Source organism: Ambystoma mexicanum, chromosome 6p (genome assembly GCF_040938575.1).
Source record: "Ambystoma mexicanum isolate Mex_15411 chromosome 6p, UKY_AmexF1_1, whole genome shotgun sequence".
Classification (NCBI taxonomy): domain Eukaryota; kingdom Metazoa; phylum Chordata; class Amphibia; order Caudata; family Ambystomatidae; genus Ambystoma; species Ambystoma mexicanum.
In genome coordinates this window covers 1,126,499,012-1,126,524,420 of record NC_090935.1, presented here as the reverse complement: position 1 = coordinate 1,126,524,420, position 25,409 = coordinate 1,126,499,012, and the positions used below count along the sequence as shown (strand labels likewise).

At 46.8% G+C, this 25,409-nt stretch overlaps 1 protein-coding gene across 6 annotated transcripts in view; it reads right to left on the bottom strand.

Annotated features, from left to right (window-relative positions):
* The window catches only part of RFX3 (regulatory factor X3), a 1,045,627-nt gene that overhangs the window by 128,035 nt on the left and 892,183 nt on the right, over positions 1-25,409 (bottom strand). For all 6 annotated transcript variants that reach the window (XM_069625736.1, XM_069625732.1, XM_069625731.1 and 3 more), the window contains 2 exons: positions 21,295-21,392; positions 4,795-4,944 (listed from right to left, as the gene is read on the bottom strand). In XM_069625736.1, the coding sequence (XP_069481837.1) occupies positions 4,795-4,944; positions 21,295-21,392 (248 nt within the window). The remainder of the gene's footprint in view (positions 1-4,794; positions 4,945-21,294; positions 21,393-25,409) is intronic.

Genomic DNA, 25,409 nt, shown 5'->3' with positions numbered 1-25,409 from the left:
CGGGTGCCGTACTGGCAGTGGACTGGCAGTAGAAGTCTTGGTGTCCAGGGGTGCCCCTAGAAATAGCATTTGTAGAGACAGCGTCATGCATTGCTTCTCATAATTGAGAGAGAAGCCTAATAATATTAGACAGGTTTCCGTGGAACTTTTGTGCTGTAGGCTTTGTTTGAGGGCTGTGGTTTGATCATCCAGTTGTCCAAATAAGGTTAGAGGTGGATCCACGATTTCCTGAGGTGTGCCAGTGGAGCAAGGAATTTTGTAAACACCCTTGAACAGCCTTGAAAACAAAGGGGAGGACTGTGAATTAAAAGTGGCTGCCTGCCACCAGAAAGCACATGAATTTGCAATGGTGGTGCATGGAAACATGGAAAAAGGCATCCCCATTATCTAGGGACAATAGAAAGTCTCCCTTTCTATTGAAAGCTTGCTGAGAATTTTTAGGAGCATCACCATTTGAAATGGCTGACAGCAGAGGAATTCGTTGAGGTATTGTATGTTGAAGATGTGTCGACACCAATCTGACTTTTTTCACACCAGGAACTAACACGAGTAGACGCCCTGATACCACAGGGAACGAACGATTCGCTATATAGCTCCTCTCGACACAAGCAGTTGTACTTCTTGTTCACTATCGAAAGCCAATGTTATTTGTTTCCATCCATGTTGAAATTAATACAAGCACAATCCTAATAGGTTACTGAAACAGAAGTGTGGTGTGGGGCAGGAGTCAAGACTCCTTGCTGGACTGGCCTTTCAGTTGAGAAGACCCGCTGTACCTATGGGCACCTCTGTAAGGTTGTGATTGAGCCTTGTACTGCTCACCTAGGGCGTAGGACATCCCATTATATGACTGGGAGTGGTTCAATGACCGTAGTCTCTGCCAGATCTTGGGAAGAGGTTTTGCTTCAATTGAAAGGGCCATTATTTCTGCATAGTGTTTAGGTACCAGGCTGTGTCTGGCTTGTAGAGTATCATCAATGTTTTTGCCAAAAAGGTCTTCCCTGTCAAAGGGCATATCGACAACCTTTGACCGTACATCAGGTCTAAAATGTTTGGCAGTTGCCCATTTGGCAAAATTCTGTGTTGAATATCAGTCACTCAGATGACATGGACAGAGGCAGATTGCCATCCACCCCCGCGAGCAGTGCAAAAGCTTCCTGTTTTTTGTCATTTGGGGGGGACACCAGGAGCAGATCATTTTTGAAACACAGTTCTTGGTCATATCTCAGCAAGATGGTGAATAAGTTGACAGCCTTTTTTGTGGTTCCTGCTGTGGCAATGCTGAAAGAATTAAACTGCCCGCCTTCTTTTGTCGGAGAGACTGCACATAGTGATGAGGGGTTATCTTATCTCTTTCTAGTTGCTGTAGAGACAAGAGAGGTCAGTCCTTAATGGTAACAAGCCAATCTTCCAAGATGCCATCTAAGCTCTCTCTCTCTCTCTCTCTCTTCCCCCCACCCCAACCCCGACCACTTCTGTAGCACTCATGCCTGGTCCGTACCACAGCTTATGCCCCCCTGGTCTCACAGCCTACCTCTCTGCAAAGCCATAGTCCGGCCTGTGGTGCGACTGGTAATGCCACCAAGCAAACTAAATAACACTTGTGCACTGAGAACACAAGAATGGAAATCTCATTGAGAATCAGAGTCAGGAAAGGTCCCTGAAAATCTGAGCCAGAAATACTCCACGACAGCCCATGCCAAGGGAATATTTTGGAGACTGAGAATCCAAGGCAGGAGGGTTCGCTAAGAATCCAAACCGAGAGAGCTCACAGGGAATCCAGAGCCTGTGCTGAGCACTTGATCGACCTGAGCCAGTGGCTAGCTCAAAACTCAGTACACCTCTATTGCTTGGGCAGGCACAACAATGACCGCAGCCTGTACACCCACAAAGGCAAAAGGGGAATAAATGAACTGCCATCTAGACAACACGCTTGAAAGCCCACAAAAGTGAGAATTTGCCATCCACTGCAGAAAGGGGCCTGGACCCTTGGGAATGCTGTATGACTTTCTACAAACTACTCAGGAACTGTGAGTGACTGTGTGAACCACACAGGCACTGTAAATGACTGTATGAATCATCAACCAGTGTTTTACAGCCCTGATCACAAACTGTTTGACTAACTATAGAATTTGAATACCGTACCAGAGTGCTTGGGTTTGAATAGTCCTCTATCTGAATGGTGTTTTCTTGAAACTCTGCACTGTTATAGTGATACTTTCCACTGTTTTGCAAGAGCATTTTCCTGTTAGACCTTAGTGACATTTGTGTTACCTATGTTTTTACCCCAATATTGGTAGATTGCATGCAACCTGCCCGCCTCCACTCTTCTGTTGCTCCCTCGGCCTGTGACGGTATACTGCAAACGAATTAACCATTCATTAAAAGGAAAAGAAATATCTTGTCCAATTACAGTACATCCGATGGACAAGAAAGGAATTGCATTGAGGCTCTTATATAGCTATTAAAAGTCCTTTCACAGGCACTGTACCTAGCAATAGTGTATTTAATCTGGAAAGGGGAGTAAAATGATGTGGGAGAGAAACCTAAAAAGATTGCTCTGTCAGTCACACCAAACCAATTCAGGTTGGGTTGCTAAATGACAAAAATGGTGGCAAATGATTTAGCAGGAAAAATATGTTCTTTCCCATTTGGAATCAACCATGTAGATTTGCATACTAATTTATACTGTATAGAAGAAAATGATTCTAGGACCAACAACGTAATCATGTACAGAAATTAATCACTGCCTGACTTGCCAACTGTACTCTAGATCCAAGAAGTCATAGTGACGTTTAATAATTGTATAACTGCCCCTCTCCTCACTGCTGCTTTCTGCTTCCCTTGTTCAATTTGGATGAGTATTTCAAGTAAATATTACACATCTCAAGGTAGGAACAGTGATGCCAGCTCCGATGGCAACACAAACTTAATAGATATAACTCTTGCTATTGAAATGTTAGGTCTCAGAGCTAAAGGTTAATTCCCTGGCTTCCTGCAACCCCCAAAGAAGTGAATGAAGCCACATTGCACATGGATTTTGTTTAAACAAATGTTAACAAAGGTGAACGTTTTACGCGATGATGTACTCTGGGGGAACTTGAGGCAATGATATAACGTAGGCACAAAATATGGTTCCAACAGTATCTTTATGTCAAAATTGACAGGGTTGTGGGTTCAGGTTTGCTAAATGCCAAACAGAACTAGGGGAACTCTACAACTGAACAGGGACTTCTGAATAAGAATTTGTTAGGTTGGGTTAAACTAAATGATGAATGATTGGTGCTCCTGATGTTTTCCTGAGGATAACACATAAATGTCCCAAACAGATTCAACTAAATCATCATCCCTCCATATCCAAATGGTACGACTAAACGAAAAGTCACATTTCTAAACTTACCCCAGGCTAAGAACATAAAAGCTCCAAAGATTTGGTCAAAGCAAAAGTTCATAAACATACTCTTCTATCACTATTCAAATACAACAAAACACTCTTGTTCCATGGCTCTCTCTGGAGGTACAACTGGCTACTCAAGAGAGGGCTAACTCCTGGCTCCTACCCTTAAGAGGACACACTGCCTGCTGGAAGGTGGGACAACTGGAGGGGTCCTTGTGCCAAGGAGAAGGAGGCCTGAAGGGGAGAAGCTTATTTTATCAAGAAAGACCCATGGTAGGAGGGTGACAGAGTCCTGGCTGCCTGAAAACGGCCCTGGATGTGGGAAGAGAAATATCAATTGAAGCTAATGCTGAGAGACCTATTGTGAATGCTGACGCACACAAGGCCTGAGAGAGACCTTCTGTGAATGTTGATGAAACTCAAGGACAGGGGAAGGCCAGAAGTACACAAGCAGTTTTGTGGCAAGTACTATGCCCACTGAGAATATCAGGGGGGCTGAAGATGAGCCTAAGAGAAGGAGTCTGATATAAGGAGACAAAGAGCATGCCCACTGGGAGAGATCTTCAAAGAGCTGGTGAAAGCAGGATGAGTGGATGAGTCACCATGGGAGAGTCTTCCCAGTAGAAACAGTCTATTTTGCTTCATTAGTTTAGGGCTGGACATGTACGAATAGGATTGATGACATCTTTTGTTGGCTGAACCTTAGGCATTTTGTATTTAAAAGCTTAGCAGAGCTATGAGGCTAAAAGACCCATTAGGATTAGTAACTTTCTGATGGTCACTAAGTTTGAACATTACATTGTACAATAGGATGCCCAAGACGGGTCAAAGACTTAGTGAAGCAGTTTTTTTTATAACTTCCTGATTTGAATCGTGATCTCCACAGATGTTCAACATCCGAAGCAAGCTCCAAGTTACGTTGACCCATCCTGACACTGTTTACTTTAAATAGTTACTTATTATTTGTAGCTCATCCCCTTGATTCTATAGGTGTGTGGTGCAACATTCCTGAAAAGATAGTCAATAAAATTATTAAATTGAACGAGGACCATAACATGTCACAAGTGTCATTGCGCACCTTTAACAAACTTGGCATTGCGATCTAGTGTGGCAATTGTCCACCGGCACAAGGTAAGCGCTGCCTGTGTTAAGATGCAATGGTTCACAGTTTATAGGTAGGTAATATTTTATTTGGATGAATAGAGCATGAAATGTGAAATATAATATTTATTGGAGAGTGTAGAGGAAGGAATAGTTTGATTAAGTTCAATAATATGTAACACTGATGAGCAGTTAAGTTTGTTAATTCAAAATTGGAAACTTGTGAATATAGGGTAAAAATGGTAGACTAACAAAGTTAATCAAAAAGCGTTGCTAACCAGTTTTGGCTACTTTACCTGGACATTGGCAAAGTCAACACGGTTGAGGTCACTTAGCATCTGGTTGATTTGTGATGTGTTCTGGAGTACAGCACGAGCGGCCTGTGCCAGATGATTAAGAGATGTGTATCGTCGCAGAGTCTGGGCAAAGGCACTTACAGCAGCAACCTGTGAAGAAATAAGTGTTACTACTTTTAATTTTAAATATGTGACTTTCCCTTTTTTGGATACTTGAATGGACACTTGAATGGATCAATTATTTAAAAGTACACAGACTGTTCCCTGTGTCATCTACAATGGGCAAAATGTCAGATGCTGATGGTCATATGAATTGACAATACATTATAGCAATGCACACTTCCATTGATACAACAATAATTCCTACAAGTATACCAAGATGGTAATGTTGCATCTCCATTTCTGTGGAAGGTGGTAACATGTATAGACGAGCTTAGTAGCATCTCTTAATTACTTTCGAGAACGCATTCTTCCACTACAAGAGGACACGGAGTATTCGCTATGAATAAAAGTTAAAGGCCAATATGTTACTCTCACTCCATATGTTTTCCTGCACAACACTAGATCAGTTCAATTCATTACTACTGTTGACTGCTGCCTAGTAAATCTTAATTTTCACCATGTCTGTGCTCCCCTCCCAGCTTATATTTCCTTGGCCCATACATTTCTGAGCTTGTTTCAGTCTTGCCCTTCACTTTCACTTGGTCCTTGAGTCCAGCATGCTTTTAGACCCGGTCTTTGACTGCATAGCTTGCAGACTTTGATTCCTACCCATATGCAACCCTGTTGTTCACCATTTAAAATACATTATTTCCGCCTCTGTGTTGGCAGCATTCATATTACGAAACTCCTTTTCTCCACTCAGTGCTGCGACTCCTGCGGCACACTGATTGTATCTTGTGTTTCCCTAGTTGTGAGCCCTGTTGCTTTGTTTTGCCTGTCTTTATTGTGCTCCTGCATTATTCCATCAAATGTCTGACTAGTGCCTGTACTATGCCATTTTAATTATGGGCAAAGCTTTGAGGAGGGGCTCTATTCAAATTGCTTCAAGCCAAGTCAGATTAGGGTGTGTCTGACTCCTCAGAGTGACACTTCCATCCAATCATAAGGTGAGGATCTGCAATAGTAACCACAGTTATTTGCATTGAGCGTTTGGCTTATTACAAACCTTTCCCTACACACAATAATTTAAATACATGCCATTTCCATAAGACAGCGGCCAAAATAGAATAATGGACAGTTAATTTCAATAAGAACAAGAATAAATAAAAGGTACATTTAGCCACATCACAAACCATAATACTTACACAAATACTGCATTTACAAGTCTAATCATAGCTAAAATCCATGATGTACTATTGCCACTGCAGAGGGTCCTCCACCATTCTTCAACATCTAGCACCTTGTATTGCAAAAACATATGACCAAAATACAAAGTCCTCAATACTGTCAGTCCAGTACAAAATAATACCAAATGTTTCAAATTCAGTGATGATCTTACAAAACCTATAAGCGTGTTACTTCATTTCAAATTTATAATGTACTCGCAGCACTTCCAATGTTGGAGACAAATTAAGACAAACCCTTAAAAACAGATTTCTATATAAGTGACTCTGGATTTTTTTTTTTTTTTTTTTTTAGACAATTAGGGAGTTTGTTCAATGCTTTAGATTCATGCTTAAAATGATAAAATAGTTTATATGTTTTGCAGTCAGCCTGAGTGTTTACCCAATCACACTTCCAAAGTTTAGATTTAAAAGCCACCGGGTTAGAGGCCAGGAGTTCTATCGCAGCGTCCAAAGATTTTAAAATCTCAAGGCAATCTAGTTACCATTGCATCAAAATGTTATCCTTACCACACATTCGTACCTCCTTCAAAAACTGAAACATAGATTTTGCTTCAGCTATTAAGCATGTCCGAAAGAAAGCAATTGCTTGCCACTTAGTCATAGCTTGGAGAGAAAGCAGTCCTAATTTGGAGCAAACAAGTTGTATTGGAACAATCTTCTGCAGGTTCAAGATTTTTTCCCAAAAAATCCCTCCAACAAATTCCATAGTTTACATGGCAAGTATATAAAGGTTTCTGCCCTGTATGTTAGAACCGGGACAACCTTCATTTTATAGAATTGAAGGACATGGATAAAAGAAAAACGCCCAAAATGCTTATTTAAAACGCATGCCTGGGGCTGCCAGAGCACAGACCTTCTGTCTATGCATATTCTTATTCACAATATCTGAGGAACTGCAATTCATACATAAACCTAATTAAATAAAAGAATCAACCCTCACCAATGGTGCAGAATTGAAATGCCAAGGCCTGCACAACCATCACAAAGGTCGACTTTGTGTCATGATCTCTGCTTCCAAAAGGTCAGGGTTTTCCCAACTCCCTTGGAAGCAGATCCATAACCCAGGTTCCGAGTGCCAACCAGTCCCAATTGGGACCTTTTGGACCCAGTCCTGGCGCCAGTGGCACCAGGCTCATAAATATGCCCAGTCCCAGCGCTGGAAGCGCCGGGCTCATAATGCTTGGGTGGACTTACCTGCAGCAGACCATGCTGCTTACTTGCCTGCCAGTTGAGCCTCTGATCCTCTTCTGTTTGGAACTACTTTTCCTGTTGGGTGGGGCAGGAGCCACTCCCTAGATTCAGAACACTGGAACTCTTCTGGAAAGCAGGAACTCTTTTCTTACCTAGGCGTGGCTGTGGAAGGAGACACCTAAGCACTACAGGAGGCTATTTAAACCACACCCGATGGATGAATCTTGCTTTGCGTTATTCTGCATCCTCTGCAGCAGAACGCTCATCGTGTCTTCTGCATCTGATCCTGGGCCTAAGGAAAAAGGCTTACCATCCCGAATCCAGTCTTCAGCAACACCTATAAAGACAAGAAAGAACAGGTTAGCATTACGGTCTTCAGTGACAGCTCTTCACTTACCTGGTCCATCGGCTGTCACCAACGCCTCGCGCTGCATTCCGGCATCTGAAAGACAAAGGCTTACCTACTCTTCGTGCGCTCCGGAGGTCTTCACACTGCATTCCGGCATCTGAAAGACAAAAGCTTACCAACTCTTTGCACGCTCCGGAGGCCTTCGGCGCTGCATCCCGCATCTGAAAGACAAAACAAGGTGCGTTTAAAGACATTGGGGAACTTTAATACTCACGTGCCATTACTCCTTTCCACATCTAACCCAGTGTGTATTCCGGCACCCTGCAGCCGCTCAGAACTTGTACCTGCAAAATAAAAAGACAGTTAGAGCGCATCGTGAAGCAGGCAACAAGCGCTTACTTACGTGCTTCCAGGCGCTTCTCTTCATCACACGGGCTCCATCTTCAACTCACTTCAGCCCGTCATCCGCCATCGCCGGAACCCTGCAAAACAAGAAACATCATTACTAAAGACTTTAAAGACATTAGAATTACTCGAAACTTACCGTTCGTGCAGTAAACGACGGACAGCAGTCCTCTGAAGTCAAGAGGCCTGCTCCCCTTATCCAGTGAAGAAACTGGTTACAGCACCCTGCCCCGAGGCAGATGGAGAGCACGGCGTTCACTTACCTAAGGTGAGAGCGTTAACCTTTGGGGTTCTACAGGAGAAGAGAAAGGGAAGAAGAGAGAGACATTCAATAACCCAGTTCCTTAATCCCATATTTTCTATCTGCAGACATCTTACCCTTCGAGTCAGAGATACAGTGCACAGAGGTCCAGCCCAAAGAGCCAGCCGTGTGTTACACATCACCTTTGAAGATACGGTATACGCCCAGTCAAGACCGGCGTCTCTACGGGAATCAGGTGAGCGTTACACTTTGATACATTGACAGATAAGTAGTTATTTGTAGCATAAAGATGAAGCATATCAAGTTGCCTCTGTAGACAATTTCGGTCTGATCAAGGAGGACCAGGTCATCCGCGTATTATAGCCAATCAATCTTATGGCCATTTATAAACGGGGGAAATGTTCTAGCCCTACTCAAGACTTCTGCCAGATCCAGTACAAAGAGGTTCAATAATGAGAGTGGAAGAATGTACCCTTGCTTCAAGCCCCTAAGCCTCACTCGCGTAGATGTTGAGCTATACAAGGCAATCAAACTTTCGACCTAGCCAGATGGGCAGACCCATTTTAGCAACTTGTTCCATAAGGGGTTGCGGTTGATGCTATCAAAAGCAACAGCAAAATATATGAAGGCTAAATAAATTATAGTGCCCTCAGTTAATGCTCTTTTCTTAAAAACATTTAAAACAAAGCCATTTAATGTCGTATCTACACCTCTCACAAGACCTGATTGGTAAATATAAAACCTAGAGCTCTCACTAATCCAGGCAGTTAAATGGGATAAAACTAGAGAGGCAAAGATTTTGGCTGGGGAATCTAACAATGTGATCAGGTGATAATTTTTAGGATTCGCTCCCAAACGCCTTTCTTGAAAATTGGGATTTCTACTGCCGAACTCCATGACGGGGGAATGCTTTTACATTAAGCACCCACTCATAAGAATTCTGTCCATAGCTACGGGCACATTTTTTAGGATGGCATTTGAAAGGTGATCAGGGCCTGGGGCCCACGAATGACTGGATTTCATAATAAAAGCCAAGATATAGTCTTCATCATATTAGTGCTCCCACTCTGACGAGTGAGTAAGGAACAAATTACTTACCTGTAACTGTTGTTCTCCAGCATGGGTCTGGCATGGATTCACATGCTCATGAATATTCCCCATGGTCAGGCTGGGAATCCTCGGTATAGAAAAAAATCAGTATCAGTTTCCTTTCTGATCGGTCTTTCTTAGTAGTAACAAATCACTGGTCTCTGGGTCATACTGCCCCCAGCCAATGACTGCCCTCTCCCTAGGCCCCGGCTCTGGCAGCCATCCTCAGATTTGGTAGCACGTAAAGTGGAAGTATGTCCAAGTGAAGAGCCGCAGAGGGGTAGGCGGGAGGGTTCACATGTGAATCCATGCCAGATCCATGCTGGAGAACAACAGCTACAGGTAAGTAACTTGTTCCTTCTCCAGCATGGGGTCTGGCATGGATTCACATGCTCATGAATAAGAGAATACATAGCAGTACACACATTCACAACCACGGGAGGTGGCAACAGGCTCAACATTAAGCAATACAACAACTCAACACTAAGCAACTCTTACCTCCTCACCAGGCTCACCTTAGGCGAACAGGTTGCGCAGCACTGCTTGGCTGACCCTGGACTCCTCCCTGGAGTCTCGATCGATGCAGTAGAATCTTGTGAAGGTGTGCGTCGACCTCCACGTCGCAGCCCTGCAGATGTCTAGCAGGGGCACACCAGACAGGAACGCTGTGGTAGCAGCGATTGCTCTGGTCGAATGGGCTCTCGGACGGCCGGGCAGCGGTCGGTTTGCCAACAACGGTTTGGTGACAGTGCATGATGCAGCCAGAGAGCCATCTGGAAATGGAAGTCTTCAAGAGAGCCTTCCCTTGATTCACAGTCCCAAAGTTCACAAACAGCTGTGACGTCTTCCGAAAACTCTTTGTGTGGTCCACGTAGAACTTCAGCGCTCTAGCTACATCCAGCGAGTGCAAAGTCCTCTCGGCCGGCGACGAAGGCGACGGGAAGAAAACTGGCAACACCAAGGGCTCGTTGAGGTGGAAGTCCGACGGCACCTTGGGCATAAAGGAGGGGTGCGTCCTCAGTACCACCCTCGTGTCATGAAAAGTCAAGTATGGAGGCTTGCAAGATAGGGCCTGGATCTCTCCCACTCGTCGTGCGGAGGTGATGGCCACGAGGAAAGCGGTCTTCCATGACAGGAACTTCAAAGGCGCCGAATGCATAGGCTCGAATGGGGCCCCCATGAGCCTGCTCAGCACCACATTAAGCTCCCACGCCGGGGCAGGAGCCTTCACCGGCGGGAATGATCGGAATAGCCCCTTCATGAATTCTTTCACCAGGCGATGAGACCACAAGGACGCCCGTCCCGTAGTCCTGGTATATCGGGAGATTGCAGCCAGATGTATTTTGATGGAGGCGTGAGCCAGTCCAGCTTTGGCCAGCAACAGTAGGTACGGCAGTACTTGAGGGGCCGTAATACGCAGAGGGTTAATCTTCTGTGCACGGCACCAGACAGAGAACCTCTTCCATTTATGTCCGTAGCACTTGAGAGTTGAGGACACCCTGGCCTTTGCAAGAACCTCTCTGCAGTCGGCCGGGCTGTCGTACCCTCCAAACTCTAGTGCTGCAGGAGCCAGGCCTGCAAGTTCAGCGACTCCGGGCTGTGGTGAAAAATGGCGCCCCCTTCTCGGGAGAGAAGGTATGCGTCTGTCGGCAGCTTGACTGGCGTGGACGTTGACAAGTCCAGAAGGTCCGGGAACCAGATCTGTCTCGGCCACGCTGGTGCGACGAGGATCATCTTGCACCGGGACCTCTTGAGCTGGTTGATGAGCCGGAGCAGCAACGGCAGCGGAGGGAATGCATAAAGAAATAGGCCGTCCCAGGGGAACGAGAAAGCATTGCCCATGCTCCTCGGCTGGGGGAACCTGCTGGCGAACCTCCGGCACTTGGAATTCATCGCCGTCGCGAAGAGATGGATTTGGGGTTCGCCCCATCGTCGGAAGAGTCGATCCACTTGATCCTGGCGTAGCTCCCACTCGTGGCACGAGCGCAGCTCCCTGCTGAGTGAGTCGGCGATCGTGTCTTTTATCCCTGCCAGATGAAGAAGCACCAGAAACATCCGTTTGGCGACGGCCCAATGCCACAGATCCTGGGCTTCCTTGGATAGGGCCGGGGACCTGGTCCTGCCCTGCTTCCGGATGTAGAACATTGTAGTGGTGATGTTGGTCAAGATCCTCACCACCTTGCCCTTGAGGGACGGAAGAAAGGACCTGAGGGCCCACAACACTGCGCGGAGCTCCAAAATGTTGATGTGGAGTGACTTCTCCTCCGGGAGCTAAAGGCCTCTCGCGTGAAGATCTCTGGAGTGCGCTCCCCTACCTTCCAGGGAGGCGTCCGTCGTCACCGTCACCTGGTGAGCTGGGATCTGAAAGTCCGTGCCCGCCGCCAGATGGGAGCGGGTACCCCACCACTGGATCGCCTGACGGAACGTCTCGTTGAGATGGATCCTGTCCTCAAAGCTGCCCGTCGACTGGACCGAGCGGGCGTCGAGGAACTCTTGTAAGGGGCGCATCCGAAGCCTGCAAAGGCGCACCAGATAAATGCAGGAGGACATCATCCCGAGGAGGGACTTGGTAGATCTTACCCTGGCCATGTCCGTGGCCAGCAGACGCTGCACCTTGCCCAGAATGGTCCTGGTCCTTTCCTCTCCGCGCCACTGTGTCGAGCTTGGCTCCCAGAAACAGGGCGACTTGCGACGGAACCAGGTGGGATTTTGGAAAGTTGATGGAGAATCCCAGGTCCGTGAGCAGCTGGACGGTCTTCGCAGTGTGCTCCACGGCGAGTTCCCTCGTCCTTGCCCGGATGAGCCAGTCGTCCAGGTAGGGGTAGACGTGGATCCCCTGTGGGCACAGCCGCGCCGCCACCGGTGCGAGGCACTTGGTGAACACCCTGGGTGCCGACTTCAATCCGAACGGGAGGGCCTTGAACTGGTAGTGCCGCCCTTGGACCACAAACCTGAGGAACTTTCGGTGTCCTTTCAGAATGGGGATGTCGAAGTACGCATCCTCCAAGTCCAATGACGACAGGAAATCGCCCTCCTCCACCTGTCCCAGCACGTGCTGGAGGGTGACCATACGGAACTTCTGCGCCTTGATGTACTTGTTCAGTCGTCGTAGGTCCAGGATGGGGCGCCATCCTCCTGTCTTCTTTTTTACGAGGAAGTACCTTGAGTAAACTCCGGAGCCCCAAGCCTCTTTGGGACGAGCTCGATGGCACCCTTCTTGAGCATCGCCCTTACTTCCAACAGTAGTTGAGGGACGTGATTTTCCTTCCTGGCCACGGGTGGAACGCGAGGGCACTTCTTCTGAAACTCGAGGGCGTGCCCTTGGGCCAGGGCGTCCAGCACCCAGCGGTCGGTGGAGATGGACTCCTACACGCTGACGAACCTCGCCAGCCGGCCTCCCACCGGGGTGCTTTGGCGGGGGCCCGTCCCCACGGTCGGTTAAATCTTGTTTGGAGGCCGCCTTGCCTCCTTGACCTCCCGGTCGACGACGACGGGCACCACCTGACTTGCCGCGTCCCCTGTAGGCTTCATGGGACGAAGATCTTGCCGCTTGGCGGTAAGTGGAGGAGCCACTGCCGGATCCCTAGGAGGCACCTTGTCTGCCTCCGGAGCTCCGAAAGGACGGCCGTCGTTGTTGGAGCACTCCCAGTGCCCGGGCAGTCTCTGTGTCCGTCTTGATGGCCTGAAGGGATTCATCAACCGCCTTCCCAAACAGGTTGTTCCCGTCAAAGGGCATATCCAAAACCTTGGTTTGTACGTCCTGGCGGAAATCCGTGGCCTTGAGCCATCCTCGTCGTCTCAAGCAAACGCCGTTGCCCAACTGACGGAAACCAGTGTCAGCGATGTCCGTTGCCACCGTGATGGCGTGGTCTGAAGCAATCTCCCCCTCCTGTAGGATTTCAAGGGCCTCAGCCCTTTTGGCGTCCGGAAGGAAGTCTAACAGAGGGGCGATTTTGAACCACAACTCCCTGTCGTAGCGGGCTACGATAGCCAGGGCGTTGGCCGCCTTGATAGTCGTTGCTGCGGATGAGATGATCCGTCGTCCCATCGTGTCCAACTTCCTGCCCTCGCCGTCCGGCGGGGAAGTTGATGTCGAGGCCGATGCCCCCCCCAGCTTTCTTCTTTGCCGCCGCTGAGACGGCCGAATCCGGGGTAAGTTGTGCCCGAAGGCACAAGGGGGCAGCGTCGGGGACCCGGTACTTCTTCTCGTACCGGTCCCTCTTTGCCGGCGCCGTGGCAGGGTTCTTGAGGAGGGCGTGCCCCTCATCCCAGATGTCCTCAAGAAGCGGTACGGCGAGGACCGTCTTCCTTTTAGCCTTGCGCCGTTGGTAAAGGAACCCTTCGTTCTTCTTTTCTTCTGGGCAGAGCTGGAAAAGCTCGGATGCCCTGGAAGTCATGGCATGAAAGGATCCAATCTCGTCGGGCGGGGAAGCCCGAGCAGGGGGCGACGGGGGACACGTCCCGTCGTCGCCTACATCGTCATCTCTACCTGTTGTAGCCGTGTCCATGCCTGTATCATCCCTGTGGGTAGTAGACCGGGGGGAAGGCAGAGCAGGCCGCAGAGGTGGGAGAGGTGGCGTAGGATGCGTCCTCCTCCTCTTATGCGGAGGACTCTCCGGAGGTCCTGGCTCCGGTTCCCCCGTCGGGTCTGGCTCAGGTACCTCCGTCGGGGGAAGGGGCACCCTTGTCCTTATCTCCGAGCATAAGAACTGAATCGCTGACAAAATGGCTGCCGAAGTGTCCTGCGGCGCCGGAAACGATGGGCGCGAGGGCTCTTGAGGAGCCTTGTCGGCGACACCGTCGCTCTCGTCGTCGCCCTCGTCGGGATCCCTCCCAATGGGCTGGGCCTCTTCCACGACTTCGATGAGCTCTTCTTCAGTGGTCGTGTCCGTATCCACGATGGCCACCAGCCCCTCCCCCACCTTTTCCAACGAGGACTTTGTGGGGGTCTTCTCAATGGGCCTGAAAGACGACTCCCTCCGCGGTGGCAGGGAGACTCTGGGTCCTGAGGGCGCCTCCACTGGTGTAGCCTCCACAGGCTGAGCCAGGGCCGCGGCGACATCCTCAATCGAGGTCTTAGCAGGGTGAATTAAGGCCATCGCCACCTTCTGGACGCCTGGGGCCTTCACCTTGGGGGGTGGGTCCGAGCCTCGCTCCCCGTTTGCTGGAATCTTCGAGATCGACCGGGGCATCTCCAGAAGCTTCGCCGGGTTCTCAGACTTCCTCTTACCCGAGCCAGAGCGTTGGCTTGTGGTTGATGGCGCTGGGGAGGGTGCGCCCTGCCTGGCAGCCAAGGAGCCCGACCGTTCGGCGCTCCTGGTGCCCGCGGACTCGCGGTGCTTAGCCTTTTGTTGGGCCCCCGTCGCCGGGGCGCCCTCACAGGACTTAGAAGACCGCTCAGACTTCTTTTTCTTCTTCTCGCCTGACGAGCTCTTCCCTTCCAGCCAGTTGGCGAGACGGAGGTGGCAATCCTTCATGGTCCGCTCCGACATGTTCCCAACAAAACGCACAGTCCTTCTCTGTGTGCGTCTTGTCCTCATGGAGACAGTAGAGGCATAACGAATGCTCGTCCTCCTTGAAAACATTCTGAAGCTGGCATCCAGGGCAGGTCCTGAACAGCTTCCCGGGCGTCGAGCTTCCTTTCTCCTGGGCCATGTCCGGGGTAGGCCTCGGAACTTCTGGAATCCTCCAAAAGCGTAACTCGATGAAAACTTCAACCTTGAGGGGCGTAGAACACTCCGAAACGGATTCCTGTTGATCGGATGTAGAAACGGTGGAGATTGAGGCTCTATTTAACCGAAAAATGAGAAAAAATCTCCTGAAAAAGCGCGAAAACGCAGCAAAAGCTCGAGAGCTACAGCACGAGGACTCCCAACACTTGAACGTGTGGTAAAAATCTGAGGATGGCTGCCAGAGGCGGGGTTTAGGGAGAGGGCAGTCATTGGCTGGGGGCAGTATAACCCAGAGATCAGTGATTGGTTACTACTAAGAAAGACAGATCAGAAACGAAACTGATACTGATTTTTTTCTATACCGAGGATTCCCGGCCTGACGACGGGGAATATTCATGTGCATGTGAATCCATGCCAGACCCCATGCTGGAGAAATTGGATAAGCTCTATTTTATGTGAGCTCTTTGAAAATGTATCCTCTAAATATTGAACCCAATCAGCCTCACACACCAGATTGATCTGAAGGGCTAATTGGGGGGTCTCAAGCACTTAATGAGCTTCCATATGTCTGTAGATTGTCTTGCACTGAAGGCAGTTAACATTTTTTCAGCGTCACGCTGTAGCAGGTACGCTTTATGGAAGCGCAACCAATTCTTGTACCTTAATTTTCACTTTTTAGTTCTACCTATCAATTCCAGTTTAGAAAGGTTACCTAATTGCCTAACATATGATCGAAGCTGCCTTTTCTTTAGCTCAACTTCTTGATCAAGGTATTATTTGTCCCCGTTACATAAAACCTGGTTAGAATAGGTACATAGTCGACCCCAGAGTTCACATTCAAGTTCAGCTCACTCTTAAGAGCTGTAGTAAAACCAGTATTTAGTTTGTTCACAATTTCTGGCTTGTACAAGTTATTCCTAACCTCAGTTATTGTCTACCACAAACATCTTGGATTCATAATTGAAAAAACCAGTTAGAAGGATTCTGTACATTAGGTTTCTCGAGAAGAAACAATGGCATGTTCCAGTTCACTCCTATCTAGCACTAGCATAATTCTCTATATTTGCCGGTATCCTCTGCTTATCCTGCTTATAGATATACTATACTACTTCACTGCTGCTGTGGGTCCACACATGGCTCAGGTCTTTCTACATCTAAAATAAAGAAGATGCCCAATGATTCCAGCTCCAACCAGTAAGTCACTGGTAAATGGGCAGCGAGCAGCGATTATCATCGTGAATCTGGAAGAATACCCAGCTGATAACCAATATCGAAGCTTGTGGAGCAGGTATGATATGATAGTTTATTGATATAGCGCCTATACACAATGTGTTTCAAAGCGCTTCAAGGGAAGGGAAGGGAAAAAGGGAAAAAACAATGACATTCTTACAGGCCATGAACAGTAAGGATGTGAAATTAACTATCGTACTCGGCCTGACAACATTTCAGATAGTGCAAGAGCTAAGACATAGATAAGGAGAGTTGGAAGGAAATGGAAACAGACAGGTGACTACCATACTACGCCTGATGACATTTCTGGTAGAGCCGGAGAAAAACAAAAGGTGAGGGCGAGGGGTTCAGAAAGGGAGGGGAGGAACAAAACAAGCGACTATCGTACTAGGCCTGACAACATTTCAGATAGTGCTGGATGGGAGTGTGGGGGTGACAGTAAGGGGAGGTGGGAGGAGACAGACGAGGTTGCTATCATACTACGTCCAGGGACAATTCTGATAGAGTAAGTGCATAGAAGAAAGTAAGGGGAGGAGGTGGGAGAAGAGGGGAGAGCAGAGAGTAAGCAGTCAAAAAGAGTGGAGAAGCAAGAGGGGAGAGCGAATACAATTGCAGAAGTCAGTAGCAACACATCATTTTGCAAGCCAGGTTACAAGATGAAGACGGGAACAGCATGATTCAAGGCCACCGTGAGTACAAGATGCAAAGGAAGTCCAGCATGAGAGTTGAGAAAGGGTGACGCACCGTGAATCAATGAAGTCCATATATATATATATGTGCCCAGTGCGCTCTATACAAAAATATGCTTGATATGATTATTTAATTCTGCATACCACTACAAATTAATTTCTCTTATTTCCAAAATTAGTCATGAGTTTATACGTGTGGATGCTTTTGTGCAAAATTGCCTCAGAAATAAATTTGACATTAACTTTTTTGCGTTAGATCTTTATTGATTTTTCAAGATGAAGAGGAGTGCACAACTAATTAACAAGTATTATCAAGTGATCAAGGATTGATCAAATCATTGAAAAAATTATTTCAAGAGAACTAACACTACAAGTGATGAGAACTGTTTTCAAGAGAAATTAAGAAAACATTTATTAAGAAACTAAAGTGAATTGATATAGACATGGATTTGATAATATAACAAACTGGACAATCCAGAGGATTCTAAAATTCCAGTGCTAACTAAGGACTTGTCAAGAATTAGCAACCAAATATCTTTGATGATGAAAAATCAATAAAGATTTAACTCAACAAAGTTAATGTAAAACGTATTTATGTGTCAATAGTGCCCATAGGCGCCCACATATATAAGATCATAACCAAATCAAAGCTCCCATGCACTAAAAAATTATTATATAGAGCAGTCATTAACCAAATTCAAGCCTTCACTGAACATACATCTTCACCCACCCCACATATTCATACTGGCAGTGTCAGACTAATCCGTACAGATTCACCCACTGCAATCGACACAATTAGTCATTTCATCATCAACACTGGCAATTTGTGTATGTCTCCATAATTTTCCTCTTCCCTTAGAGATTGATTGCAAACCATCTACTTGGCCATGCTACCCTAAAGTTACTCTCTGTCACCTATGAAGTACTTCAGGGTCCTCATTATACACCATCACGTTTCATTTCTAGATCTGCTTCCTGGTATCTTTCATTGCCTGCCATGGTTCGCAGGTTCACAACTATACTGATGATGCAGTAATCTTCATCAGGCACATAATCAGCCTTAGGACCAGCACCTATGTTCTCAGGGATTATATCAAGTTTCAAACATAATAAAAACCTTTAAATCCTTGTTTCCAGGTTATAACATTCATAACCACAACGTTTTTTGGATCAAATTGTTTTACTTCTCACCAACACATGATGTTACAGACACAGAAAGCCATGCAACAGCCTTTATGAACATCGGTGAGGAGGTGCCCTGATATTAGTAGTTGGTCTACAAGCCGTATTTGATACATTAATAATTACATCCTATTACATAGGCGGAAGAACTTGATGAGTATCGAAAACACTACTCTTAACTAGCTAACCGCCTGTTAAACTCACCATGCTTCCTAGGTTCAATTTGGGCCACGTATGTCCCCAATATCCGAGATTCATTGTAAAGTTCTGCAAAGATCCTCACTGCTTTCCATTTACCTTGTTATGTTATGTATATGTCCCATTTGCACAGATCTTTGGCAGTACCATAATCGTTTTTCATATGATGACACCCAGCTACGTCTCAAAAGTCATCAAAGATGTGGGGGCTGTCAAATGGTGACTGACTGCCTTCTGCACATCCAAAGATGGATGCTTGGCAACTGTCTATGTGTGAACACATCCAAAACAACGATTTGGATACTTGGTTGTGTTGACTCCTGACCACTACCATTGCCCTTGGGCACTCCACAGCTACCTTATTTAATCTGGGAGTTACTTTCAATGTAGACTTGCTCTTCATTCCCTCATTGAATGTGGCCTCAAAGTTCACCTTCTATAATCTAAAACTCCTGCGCGGAATCCTCCACCTTAAAATTTTTCAAAGAATCACCCTTACTGTAACAGTTGTCATGCCCAGGTTTGATTACTGCAGTGGGATCCATGCCCGATTGCCTGCTAATTTGTTGTACAAAAGGCCCCAGAACCATGCTGCCCACATCACCTTCGACCTGAAGAAATCTGAGCACATCACACAGGCCATGAAAACGTTACAGTGGCTCCCAACAAAAATGCACCAATTTAAAGATTCCTTACCCATACACGCATCCATGTTAAAGCATCCCTTTACCTTGCCATTGTGCTGGATCTCCATCAACCATCCAGACACCTAAGAGCAGCTTAAAAATGAATGAAGATTGCATGTGTGAAGAAGCACTGCAGAAAATGTAAACCGTTTTAAAACTGTACAGATGCTGTCACGCAAGTAGACCAAGTAATCGTAAAGGTTGGCTATACTTAGTGAATAGACTGCAGGCAGTGCCGCCAATATATATATAGAATATGGATATTCGATGACACAATCTAAGTAAGCTCAACCCGTGGAGAAAGGAGGATTGATAGCAACGCATGTGTTGCAGCAAAGAAGTAAGCTGCATTCGAAGATGGACCAAAGGAAGGCTGTTTGGCTTGGTGTCAAAGGGTATGGCAGCCAAAACTGGTTATCAGTCCTTGAAGAACAGCAAATGTGAGACTCTGAGGCATCCCTTGTTAAGTTGCAAAGAGAGAACCCCATGAGTGCCAAGTTTATTTATTTATTCAAGACAATTGCTATAATATGGACGGATTCACAGGCTCCTGTCACGTGAATCCAGGATGGAAATAGAAATGGGCATACACACCTGAACCTTGATAAGAACATGCGCACACTCCCTTATATTCCCAGAGAAGAAAAGCTACTGCAAGGCCAAGTTCAAAGACAACCTGAATGGCAGAAGGCATGAGAGATGGTGGGCGAATTGGGTAGGGAGGCACGGTCAAGGGTATCACTTTACGTGCTGACAGTGAATCAAATGTTCAAGAAGGATACAAGCGTGCCAACCAATTGTAGGGCCATACAACAAAGGGCCTTATAGTTTGAGTGCCAATGATGTACTGTTTATCTAGCAACTGATGAGGATGACTTACACTAGGGGATGGCATACATTGTCCACCTGACTGTAGAGACCCAATCTCAATCAAATCCCTTATCAAAAGTATACTTGGATATTCCCCTCAGTCCTATCACAATCTCACGTAGGTTTTCTTAGATTGCCACGTAATAGGACATCACGCATGACACATTTCTGTTATATAAGAATGCTATTTTATTGAATGCTTTGAGACTATGCTGTGCGACGTTTGTTGATGTCTGTTGCAACTTCCTGTTTTAGATAACTGAGAATAAAACAGACATTTTGCCAACTTCCTGAGTCGGTTTTATTATTTGGTGTAAGAGTTATTCTGCATCCCATCCATGGTATGATGTGTTGCCTTGATTAAAAGGACCATAAGGGTTCACTACCAAAAGCTTTGAAATGGGTTACAGGAATTATAAGCGCTATACAAACAATTAGTATTGAGTTACTATAGGAGCTTTTTTTGCAAGAGAACAGGAGCTTTTTTTGCAGGAGAAGGATCATTATTAATATTATTATAAATATGTGTATAAATAGTAGTCATGAAACCCTAAATATGGTCTTAAGAATCAGATCTAAATTCTGGAGGCCTCAGCGATCCTAGAGACCCACTTTTTAAGGTTTCAGCAGGAGGGTTTCTTCATCAATGTAGCTTTTTCACAGCACCTTTGTCTCCAATTCTAGAACACTCTGGATAGAGAGAGAAGATGGAGGACATGGTAGCAGGAAGGTTGCAAGCTGCGCACATTTCAGAAACGTAAATAATTGTTCTTGGGGGAGGAGAGGCAGGCAAGGTGGAGAACCTGGGCTTCCTCCCCCCCATAGACTAGCTTTGATGTGCTAAATGACGTAGCACTGCACTTTAGATGGTGGTCATACCAAACAAGGAGGCTTTTTCTACCAAAAAAATTAAAAGGAAGCTATAGGTACAGGGACACCTTTGTAACCCTTAAAGTATTTTTAATATACATTTGTAACTTCAGAGTTTACATTGCAAGAGGAGCCTGCTTGATGATCCACATACCGACTTCAGGATATTGGGAGTGGGAAAGTGATAAAGTAATGGAGCATTTGCAGCCTCACAAATCACAGCATTGGCAGAGTGTAAATGGAGACTAGCACTGGGAAAAAACAAATTCTACAAACAAATACTAAATTAACATACATCTGGACTGCCTAAACATCTTTATTTCACTTTGCATATGTTGGGAGATACCTGGACTGTAATCATGTGACATTGCCTGGCAACTATGAAGAGACATTGAGGATTTGTTATAATGTTGTCATGCTATGTTTTCTGCTGAGAAACAACCAAAAGCTGACATTACCTTGGTTTGTATCATTCTCTGTGGAATATTGTTCATGGCATTGGAAAGCCAACCTTCAAGGCTTTTTGCAAAATTTCGAATGGCTTGGGTCAAGGCACCTGCACATTTCAGAATAAAAACAGAGAGTTAAAGAACTCAAAGCACCTGTCCTGATTCAAATCACTTCCCTGAACTCATGTATGTTACACACTGTGTGCTCTGTCAGAGTACTTGGCCTTCGAGGCAGATAACTTGTGGCATGCTGCACCATTCACCTCTAACACAAATTATATTCTCTACAGATACCCATTTCAGATACGCATTCAAATGTCCTGAAGCGAAGCACTACCACCAATAGCAAAAACAAAGCCAGCCTCCCTGACCTCCAAATTTCATATTCAACAAGAGTTCTTTCTTCTTCTTTATTCCTGTTGTTACATGACATATTACATTCAGCTCATTCAGACCAATGCTCAAGCAAAAAGCCATTGTGTGCAACAGAGCTGTTTTACATCAGAATAATGCCATGCAAAACAAAATCCTAACTGCTACAATTTGACAGTGTTTTCAAACGATCAATCAGTTTTTCAAAAGGTTCTTCCCATAAATCACTTGACTTCATGCAACATGCAAAGAAGTATTGTTCCATTTTAACTTGTTTTCATTAGCACGGACTTCATTTTTGATTCAATGTTAGAAAGAACATAACTTTTTTAGCGTGGTGTGGGAGCCACCTACATATATTGGAACCAATGTAAACTGCCAATAAGGATGCAGGGAATACAGGCATTATCTGTTAATTCCCACGTTCATTCCCCACAGTCTCTCCAGTGCCATTTCCCATCTTGGCTCATCTTTTTCCCCCGAGGTCTGCCATAAATCTCTGTTCCCTGGTCTGCATGTTCTTCCTCTCTCGCTCGGCAACCACGTGAATCACCATGCCAGCTGCCATTGCTTGACCATGATGTCTCTTGTTTGGGTCTCGGAAAGGGCACTCATCACATTGCTGTGAACTCCCTCCTTCCTCTTCCTTTATTTCAATAGTTGCTCCTCCTCTTAGCATTTTTTCCAGCACACCACAGCGATGTGCGACAGATGGCCTCAAAACTCTACAACTCTATTAGGTATGTGAGGGGTCAGAAATGAGAGGCAGACACAAGATATTCACGTTTTTAACCAAAGACATTTATTAAATAAAACTGGGTTTGGAAATAACCTTCTAGGTCTATTCTAAAGAGGAATTTCCCTACCTAGAAAGCAAAACTAAGGATCTCTCTGTGTCTGGATGTCAGTAACCGATAAGCCATTCCTAGCCCTCACACTACAAATAAAACAAAGGGTGCAAGGAAATATCTTTGACTTGATGTCAGCAAAAGTGTTTACAATCAAAATCATCCAACGAAACATATTCTCCAAGGTAAAGACCCTTGGATATAGAGGGTGGTTACTGTCCCCCGGATTCTTTAAATAGGATGGCAAAACCTGTTTCTTTAAATCACAGTTCCTTTGTACCTTCTCTGAGCTCACACAGTTCTGTTTTAACCAATAAAGTTCAGTAGCAGTCTTTCTGTATAACTTCTTGTAACTTTGTAGATTGCCTGCAATCCTCCCCTGCCAGGAATCTTTGTTCAGTTTCACTTGCCTGGCATACTCGCCTCCCAGGACTTCTTATGGAACTAGTTACTTACCTGTAACTGTTGTTCTCCAGCATGGGTCTGGCATGGATTCACATGCTCATGAATATTCCCCGTCGTCAGGCTGGGAATCCTTGGTAATAGAAAAAACAGTTTCAGTTTAGTTTCCAAACTGTCTTCTCCCATAACCCAATCACTGAGCTCTGGGTCATACTGCCCCCAGCCAATGACTGCCCTCTACCTAAGCCCCTCCTCTGGCAGTAGGACCAAGAGAAGAGCCACAGAGGGGCAGGCGGGAGGGTTCGCATGTGAATCCATGCCAGACCCATGCTGGAGAACAACAGTTACAGGTAAGTAACTTGTTCCTTCTCCAGCATGGCGTCTGGCATGGATTACCATGCTCATGAATAAAGAATACATAGCAGTACACACATGCACAACCACGGGAGGTGGCAAGGCTCAACAGAAGCAATCTCTTACCTCCTCACCAGGCTCACCTTCAAGCGAACAGGTTGAGCAGCACTGCTTGGCCGACTCTGGACTCCTCCCTGGAATCCCTGTCGATGTCGAAGAATCTCGTGAAGGTTTGCGTCGACCTCCACGTAGCAGCCCTGCAGATGACCAGCAGGGGCACACAAGGGAGGAACGTCGTAGTAGCAGCGATCGCTCTGGTAGAGTGGGTTCTTGGATGGCCAGGCAGCGGTTGGTTTGAACAGTGAGTGATACAGCCGGAGAGCGACCTGGAAATGTAAGCCTTGGACAGGGCCTTCCCATGGTTCACAGGACCAGAGTTAACAAAGAGCAGAGATGTTTTCCGGAAACTCTTTGTGCAAGCCCCATAAAACTTCAGTGCTCTAGCAATATCCAGCGAGTGCAAGGTCCTTTCAGCCGGCGCCAAAGGCGTTGGAAAAAACGCAGGTAACACCAGGGGCTTGTTTAGATGAAAGTCGGCCGGCACCTTGGGCATGAAGGAGGGGTGCTGCAGGAGCCAGGCCCTCAGGTTCAGTAATCCTGGGTCGTGGTGCAGAATTGCACCTCCTTCCCAGGTGAGAAGATCTGCGGCCACTGGCAGCTTGACTGGAGGGGACCCTGACAGGCTGGGAAGGTCCGGGTACCAGATCTGCCTTGGCCACGCTGGTGCGATGAGGACATTCCGCACTGGCACCGTCTGAGTTGATTAATGACTCGAAGAAGCAACGGGGGGAATGCATACAGAAACAGGTCGTCCCAGGGGAATGAGAATGCGTACCCCATGCTCCCCGGCTGGGAAAACTTGCTGGCGAACCCTGCTGGCGAACCTCGGCACTTGGTGTTCGTCGACGTTGCAAACAAATCGATCTGTAGATTGCCCCATTTGCCGAACAGGTGGTCCACTTGGTCCTGCCGGAGCTCTGAACTCTTGGCAAGAGTGTAGCTCCCGTCTGAGAGAGTCTGCGACAGTGTTCTTTACTCCTGTTAGGTGAAATGGAATGAGGAGCATCCCCTGGGTGACTGCCCAGTGCCACAAGTCCTGCGCCTCCCTGGAGAGCGCCAGGTATCTAGTGCACCCCTGCTTCCGGATGTAAAACATTGTGGTGGTATTGTCTGCGAAGACCCTCATAACTTTGCCTTTGAGGGACGGCAGAAACGACTTGAGGGCCTAAAATACAGCCCGTAGTTCTACTACGTTTATGTGTAGCATCTTCTCTTCTGATAGCCACAGTCCCATGGCGTGAAGACGTCCGGTGTGAGATCCCCATCCTTCCAGAGATGGATCCGTCGTGATTTTCTCCTGGTACGGGGCGCTCTGGAAGTCCGTGCCTCTGGCGATATTGGAGCGCACGCCCCACCATCTGATATGATATGATCTGATTGTTTATTTATATAGCGCCTATACACAATGTGTTTCAAAGCGCTTCAAGGCAAGGGAGGGAACAAGGGAAAATACAACCATATTCTTACAGGCCATGAACAGTTAGTGAGTAAGTGATCACTCGTCGGAACTCCTCGCCAAGCGCAATCTTGTCCTGGAAGCCTCCGGACACCTGGACCCAATGGGCATCAAAGAACTACTGCAGAGGCTGCATCCATAACCTGCAGAGCCGAATCGGGTAAATACACAATGACATCATGCCGAGTAGCGATTTGGGGGTCCTCACTATGGTGATCTTCAGTGCCAACAGCCGTTGCACCTTGCCCAAGATGGCCGATATCCTTTCCAGCGACGGTGACGCCAGGAATGACACCGTGTTGAGCCTGGATCCCAGGAACAGAGCGCCCTGCGATGGAGTTAAGAAAGACTTTGCATAGTTCACCAAGAACCCCAGATCAGTCAGAAGACGGACGGTACACTCTGTGTGTTCTACGACGGTGTCCCTTGACTTGGCCCAGATGAGCCAGTCGTCCAGGTAGGGGTAAACATGGATCCCTTGCAGTTGCAGATGGGCCGCCACCGGAGACAAGCACTTGGTGAAGACTCTGGGTGCCGACTTCAGTCCGAATGGAAGGACCTTGAACTGATAA